At 55.8% G+C, this 7,588-nt stretch overlaps 1 protein-coding gene across 1 annotated transcript; it reads left to right on the top strand.

Annotated features, from left to right (window-relative positions):
• Positions 1 to 326: 326 nt before the first annotated feature.
• On the top strand, positions 327 to 6,059 carry LOC108638913. Its single transcript, XM_018068668.3, has 16 exons — positions 327 to 406; positions 547 to 664; positions 970 to 1,059; positions 1,443 to 1,538; positions 1,749 to 1,899; positions 2,282 to 2,376; positions 2,755 to 2,904; positions 3,074 to 3,228; positions 3,356 to 3,509; positions 3,770 to 3,892; positions 4,203 to 4,379; positions 4,522 to 4,677; positions 5,001 to 5,102; positions 5,383 to 5,485; positions 5,721 to 5,771; positions 5,858 to 6,059. Exons 1-16 carry the CDS (start codon positions 327 to 329, stop codon positions 6,001 to 6,003), a joined length of 1,947 nt encoding a protein of 648 aa, XP_017924157.1. The 3' UTR covers positions 6,004 to 6,059.
• Positions 6,060 to 7,588: the final 1,529 nt, after the last annotated feature.

Below are 7,588 nucleotides of genomic sequence, written 5' to 3' on the forward strand. Positions count from 1 at the left end.
CAGGTTCCCCTCTCACACTGCTCAGTTGTCTCTCTGTCCCCGGGCTGTCAGGGTGAGGATGACAAAAGGATGTTCCTGGAGAACATCATCTATGTGTGCAGAAGTGCCTTGGACACTGGTTTGTTAGAGGGCCTGGAAATCTTCTTCCAAAATATCAATCTGGTAGAGAAGATCAAGGTGAGGGGACACCTGGCACGCTGGAGAAGGGGGCAAGGGCAGCATTTGGGCAGGGCAAGGGGCTGGTGGCAATGGGTGCTGGTGGTACTGGGTGCTGGCAGCACTGGGTGCTGGCAGCTGCCAAGTCTCATCCTAGTTGAGATCTGCAGATGGTGCTGGAAGAGGAGCCCAAGAAGCATCTGCGCTCACCTGTGAGGGAGCTCGCCATGCGGGCCATCACTGTTTTGAGGTACCTGCCCATCCCTTCCGGCCACTCCTGCCTCCTAACCTCCATGTCCACCTGCCCATCCCTCCCAGGGACCCAGCACTCTGTGGCCTCACGGTGCTGGTCCCAGCACCAAGATCCAACCGGCCCTACTCTCTCTGCAGCTCCGTGGGCACAGTGCTAGAGGGCAAAAGGAGAAGCCTCCTCGAAGCCTGTATCTCCAGTGTCTTCTGGCTTCCTTCAAACAAGGGCATGAGGCAAAGAAACAGATACTACTCAACAGTAAGTGCTGGGTAATCTGTGGGAGCACCCAGTCTCTCGGGGTTGCTCCCTGGCCACCCTGTGCTGCCCCATGATCAAGGCAGGGCAGGGTCTCGACTTTGCTTTTCCGCCTGGGTCCCTCTGTCCCTTTCCTGGGGCCCAGCCACATCCAGTGCCACCAGGTGCTGTGCCTGCAGCAGACTGCCTGTCCCCAGGTCTCTCCCAGGAAACTTGGACATCCTCCCCTGGCACTGGGCATTCCGATCAGTCTCCTGGGGTGGAAGGGACAGCAGAATCACCACCACTGCTCTCTGTCTTCCTTACAGACCTTGGATGCCATGGATGTCATGCTGGAGATGATGGTGTTCAACTCTCCTCCACCCAGAGTCGTTGAGGAGCTGCAGCAAATCTTGGAGGTCTGGCCTGTGAAAAGAGAGGGGGTCACAGGGCTGTTCCTCACCCTAGGGAGGAGGGTTTGCCCACTCCTGGATGGGTGGTCCCCAGCCCAGTTCTGTGCAGGTAAAATGTGCCCACCTCCCCTACAGAACAAGGGGCTGGCACCAGGTTCTTCTCTAGCACAGTGGCTGCAGAGGGTGGCAACTACCTGGCCACAAGGTTGTCCTGGGGCCTTTGTCCCTGGCCTGAGAGGGAATCCAGGGGAGGAGCGTCCCAAGACTTTGCTGGAGGTCAGAGGAAGCCTTGAGGGACAGCCCAAGTCTTGCCCAGGAGTGGAGCCACACTGATGCTGGCAGAATTGTTGTCTGCTCCCGGGGCTCACCAGCAGCTTCTCTTTTCCCAGATGCTGCTGGACCTGATCGACTCTGAGAACACAGATGTGCAGATGAGGGCTGTGGAGAGGATTGGGAATCTGAGCTATGCACTGTCCACACAGAAGGTAAGGCCCAAGAGTCCTCCAGCCAAGCCGTGCCTCTCTCCCTGCTGCCCTCCCTGCAGGGCTGCTGCCCAGCTGGCTGCTCCAGGAGACCTGTAGGGTCCTGCACAGCCTGGACTCACCTGGATCCAGCCCTGGGCACACCTTGGGTTCAGGGCTCTGGCACCAGATGCCTGCCCTCAGCCCTTCTCTTGTTCTGCCTCCCTCACCCAGCACTGGCCTGATGACTTCAGAACAAAACAGATCCCCATCCTGGGACAGCTGCTAGGTCGTCTTCTCTGCTTCCAGTTTTCTGAGGGAAAGACAAAACATTCAGCTTCAAGAGCTTTTTATTACCTCTGTCAATTCATCTTTGATAAAAACAGTAAGAACCATTGTGGTGGCCTTCAGCCCTCCACATACACACACATTCCCAGTAGCTCTGCTGCTCTTCCTGACTGCCTTTGCCCCTCCAGCTGCTTCCCCAGAGCATCCCAGTTCTCAGTTGATGCAGCAGCCAAGTGCTCTCCTCATGTCCAGGATCTGTTCTCTGCTGCCCTCCCTCTCCACTCATTTCCCAACTCTGAAACCGGCTGAGCTGGGGACCCCCCAAGCCAAAGCTGCCCTTGATCACCGTGACTGCTGATGCCCCCCTGAAACCACTTTGCTCGCTTCTGTCCTGCCCCCTTGCAGTAGATCTTGGGACAGTTCCGGAATCAAAAGCTGCTCTGGCTGATCTACTCTCCTGTGCTTCCCCCACCCTTTAGGGAGGATATCATACCCTGAAGAGTACTATAGAAAATACCTGCGTCTACCTGTCACCTTCTTGCAGTGGTGCAACAACATCAGAGCCCAGATCAAGGTAATGAGCTCCCCTCCAGCTGGGACTCTTCTCTGGGGCATCAGCAGGGGCCTTGTGTGAGCAAAGGGACCCTGAATCAGTGGGGCTGTCCCTGGCAAGAGCATTCCTGCTGTCCCTAAGCAAGGGACACTCCAGTGTCCTAGAACAGCTCCAGCCCTCCTGGTCACCACGTTTTCTGGAAGGCCAGCACGTCATGCCTGTGAACGCTCCTCATCCTCCCCCATGCAGCGACTGCAGGCACTGCTGACAGCTTTCCTGCAGGCACTGTCACCAGCACTGCTGGGCACCTCTGGCCAGGGCTGCTCACACTGCCCAGCCAAGCAGCTCCATCAGGGCCCTTGGTGTGACAGGCCTTCACTCGCCTCCTTCTTGCCCCAGGCCTTGGAATGTTATCTCACACCTTCTGAGAGGACATACATCATGCTTGCAGCCATCGAGGCGATGCAGGACTCCAGCACCTCTGGCCATCATGCAGCAAGACACTTCTTGCAGCTGGCCATGAGATCTCCTGATTTCTGGCTGGCAGATGTAAGTGGCCTGTGGCTGGATTACCCTGCCGAGCCTTGTCCCTCCTGCCTCCCTCCATCCCAAACTCAGGTGTCTTGTGCCCCTGAATTCACCTGAAGGCAGAAGAGAGGGCTAGGAAGAGCAGCTGAAGACATGGCTGCAGCACCACTCGTACCTATGTCCTCTCCAGGTGCCAAGCATTGTGAGGGGCATCCAGGAGTGCCTGGAGCACACCAGCCTGGCAACTGATGTGGAGAGCCTGGACACCTTGCTTGCAGTGCTGGCTCACAAATCCCCCAGGGAACTGGTGAGCAGCATGTTGACTTCCACAGCACCATATGACAGGTACCAGCCCCAACACCCCAAGGGACGGGGAGGAGAGGGACCCCAAGACTCCAGCCTGGCCACGCTCACCTGGGCACAGTGCCATGGCTGAGGCAGCCCTGCTGACACAGCGCTCTGTGCTTGGCAGCACCGCCCTGGCCGTGTGGGACCAGATGTATTCTCAGCTCAACATCACGTCCAAGTTCTGGGTGGAGCTGCAGGGAAGGGTTCACTCACCGGAAGAGCAGGACGGCGAGCTCTTCAGCCCCACTGTGTTGTATGCCATCAGAGTTTATAAGGTGGTAAGTCACCCGTCCTGGCTCACCTTGGGGACAGGAGACACTTGTCACCCACTCCTCCATGCCAGCTCTTGCTCTCCAGTCGCTCCTCAGATGCTGCTGGTGGTCAGAGGCCACGAGGAGCCTGCAAAAACCCTCTGAGGGTACAGGGACAGGGCTGGCCCCAGGACAGGCACCTGGCCCCAGTGCCCTCACCCCAAGCTGCCCACAGGGAACAGGAGCCCCACATCTCTGCCCATCTCTCACCACCACCTCTGTTTCAGACACTGAACCCCACCAACACTGAAATCGCTGACCTCCTCAGGGACAGTCAGAAGTGTCCAAAGCCGGAATTTCTCACACTTGCACTCACAGGTCTCAGCAATGCCTTGGAGAGTCCTGAGATGGTGAGTAAGGTGTTGAGTTGAGCCCCACAGGCCAGAGCAGTGGCCTGGCCTTGGCTGGGCATCAGGAGCTGGGTGACAGCTTCCCACACCCTCCCTGCTGTGGATAGGGCTGCTGGGTGTCCTGGGGAGCTTTCCAGTACTGTAGGATTGCCAACCCATTGTCCTGGTCAGAAAAGTAGGGTAACTGAGCCAGGGACAGGAAGTTTTTGCTCTCCTTCCCCCACTCCCCTCCCTCCTCTGCTTTCTCATACTTGGTTGCTGCCCAGTGGGTTTGACAGCTTCACAAGAGGAAACTCTGTGCTTCATTCAGGCAAGAAGACTTCGGTTCCTGCTGCCGGACATTGTGGAGCTCCTGCAGCACACCAACAAAGTCATCAGGCTAAAGGCCCTGCGGGTGCTGCACATCATGGTGCAGCACATAGGGAGGAATGGTGCCAGCAGAATGGCCGTGCGGCTCTTGCAGCAGCTCCTGCCACTCTTTGATGATGTAAGGAGCTGAAGCCTGTGGATGAATGCTCAGCCATCACCTTCTCCCCTCCTCCATCCCTTGAGGGATGTCTTCTGCCTCTGGGAAACCTGAGACTCCTGTGCTGGAGTCCTTGCTCAGCATATCCTGTCCTCCATCCCAGGAGTGCACTGAGGTGCGAGAGTACTCCATCTTCCTCTTCAAACAACTGGTGGAAGCTGCAGTGTGCTGGGACGTGTGGAGGATGAAACGAAAAGCACGGAAGGGAGTGATGCCACTGCTCCTCCACATGACTGAGATGTCCGAGAGCGTGGCCCAGGTGAGGGGCTCAAAGTTGGGCATTGGTGACCCCACAGGGGTGGTCTGAGCATTGTGGGCTAAGGCTGCTGACCCACACCTGCCCTACCTGGCCCAGCGGGTTTCAGCAGAAGCAGCCCATGGCCAGGATATGTCCCAGCTCCAAAGGGCAGGATGAGCCCAGAGCTCAGAGCTCTGCTCACTTAGACCTGAGGCAGCCCCAGCTGCAGAATGCCCATAGTGATGCCCTGGGGTCTCTGGGACTGCAGTCTGGCCAAGAGGAGGGGGACGACAGGCCTCCTTCCCCAGCCATAGGGCCATCTCCCATTCTTTGCCGCTCATCAGGTCTCCAGGGAAGCCCTCCTTTCCGTGGCTGAGATCCTGGGGTGGGAAGAGCTCAAGCAGCCAATCGAAACAAAGCACCCGTTGGATATCGCAGAGCGCTTGGTGAGGACAACCCCAAATTCAATCCCAGCCTGGAGCTGGCCCCAAGAGCTCCTCTCTGGGGCCCTCCCCTCTCCCCAGGGAGACCCCCACCTTTTCTGTGTCCTGGCAGATGCACAGAGGGGTCTCAGGCCCACCAAGCCCCCTCTGCCTGAGTCTCCCTCTGGGCTCTGTCTGGAAGATGGGAATGTCCTAGGTGGGGATGGGATGGCTGGGAAGAGGGGACTGGTCTGGCCAGCTGAGGAGGGCACATGCCAGCCTCGTGCCTTTGTCCTCTCTCCAGCTGGAGAGAAACATTAACAGGGTAGAAGAGTACCTGGAACAGAGCTGGCCATACCTGCAGTGCCCTCAGACCACCGTGAGAGAGACAGCCCGCCGGTTCACTCGTGAGCCCCAGCCCCTAGGTCCCTCTTTGGGCAGCCTGGCCCCTGACCTCCCCAGCCCTGGGGCCACCCGGGCAGAGCCTTGGCCTTCCTCTGCCCCCCTTGTCCACGCAGGTTGGCTTGGTGGCCACCTTGCTCAGTACCACCCCCTGGGCTACTGGTGGTCCCTGGAGGGTCCGTTGTGAGGGGGACAGGGCAGGGCCAGGGGGAGCAGGGGCTGACAGATCTCTGTTCCCAGTGATGGCCAGGTGGTACCTGAGGGACCTGAACGACGACGATAACCTCAGCAGTGAGTGGGGAGAATGGGCTGGGGCGAGGGGGGGATGCAGGGGGATCTCTGCAGACAGGGGGCTTCATCTCAGTGCCCTCTTTCAGTCATGACTGCTAAGTCCTCGGACGCAACTCGTGAGTCCCAGTCCCTGGCAGCTCGGGTCAACCGGATGCTGAGAGCTCTCCGGCTGCAGCGAAGACTCAGAGCAACCTGCCGAGTGCTGTGCTGCGGGTGCTCATGCTGGTGCTGAGTCAGACACAGGGGTCACTTTCCTTGAGGACACAGGGAATAGAATTTAACAAAACTTGCAACGAATTTAATAAAATCGGTGTAAGTCTGTGTTGAATAAAGCTGGGCCAGCAGTGCCCAGGGCATGCTGTGCAGCCTGTGTCCTCCCCAGCCTCTCCCCTAGGCTCCCCTCAGCCCCTGGCCACTTGGACAACTGATCCCTTGCTGAGCTCCTGATGAGCTGGGGGGTCTGACCCCAGTTTTGGGGTTCACCTCGGGGGTGTCCTTCACAACCTATATCTGTCTCCAAACGCTGTTCCCATGTCCCCATGCGTGGCTTCACACTGTTTCTCAGTAAACAATTACTATTTCATTAAATTTGCATTAAGCAACAGCCATGGGTAGGAAATCCCAGCTAGTTCTCCAGCATTGGCTACTACTGTCACTCCTCCAAACGACTGCTAATAGTGTCACTTGGAGTTACATTCAGTGCTGCTGTCCTGTCCATGGCCTATGAAATGTATTAAATGTATTAAATTGAGGCTAACATCCGGAACTGGAGACCTGTATAGGATCAGGTTTGGGGTGCAGGTTACTGATGTATCATGATGTCTGCATTATCTTCAGTAAGGATCTGATTCTCTTTGGACCACAATAGGATCACCTATGGGGTGGTGGTCAGGTTTGTGGATTCTCTCCATTCCAGGAAAATAAAAACAGGCTTGGTTTGGGGGAAGAAGGTTCATCCAGGACGGAGGAGGCATTTGAGATAGACATGGTTCCTTTCCTTGTGCTCAGCCACCCACCCCTGAGGCTCACCAGGTTAGTGCTCTCCTCTCTCTAATCATGAACACAGAAGGTCTTTGGGCTGCTGCCAGAACAGTTCCCCAAGAACTGTTTTAGTCTGCTCCTATTATTTACAGAAGTTTCTGCCACAGAATTGCCTCCCCCAAAACCTCCTACCTGCCATTTGGCATTAACCTTAAATGATCTCTACCCAGGGCAAACCGAGAAGCTCAGGCTGGAAGGCAGCAGGATGCAGGTAGAAGGCAGAATCAATGACTTTAAGAGAAAAACTACAATCACACCCCATGCTGTCACAAAAAAAGCCATGTCCCAGCTAACAGAGGAGAGAATCACACTTTTTTTTCCACCAGCCAATGACTTAAATTGATCTAATGTAGGAAGTCATCCTGACTAATCCTAATTTTATAGGGTCTAATGGCCATCACTAAGCTGTGATCACACTTTACCCAGTGTGTGAAAGAGACACAGGTCGAGTTAGGCTGGATGCAAAGGCAAGTGAAAGATTATCTACTTTACAGCTGTTGAAAATGAGGCAGGAAAGGGAGCTGGAGGAGAAAAAACCTACTCTGATGGAGTAAGGTGGTTCCTTAGCACATCACAAACTGCATGAACGGATCCTAAGCAACTATAGAGATCTCTGCTCTGTATTAGTTTTAAAGATTACTCTCCTTGTAATCTGTCTTTTAGGACCTAAATGGCCCGTGACAAAAGACCTATGATTAAGTGCTTCTTTGCTTTGTTACACTTCTGGGTGAAACTGGTGTTCCTGAAAATAAAATAACTGAAAAAAGGTGAAAAGG

The sequence above is a fragment of the Manacus vitellinus genome, unplaced genomic scaffold (assembly GCF_001715985.3).
Source record: "Manacus vitellinus isolate BGI_N305 unplaced genomic scaffold, ASM171598v3 scaffold_14_pilon, whole genome shotgun sequence".
Lineage (NCBI taxonomy): Eukaryota > Metazoa > Chordata > Aves > Passeriformes > Pipridae > Manacus > Manacus vitellinus.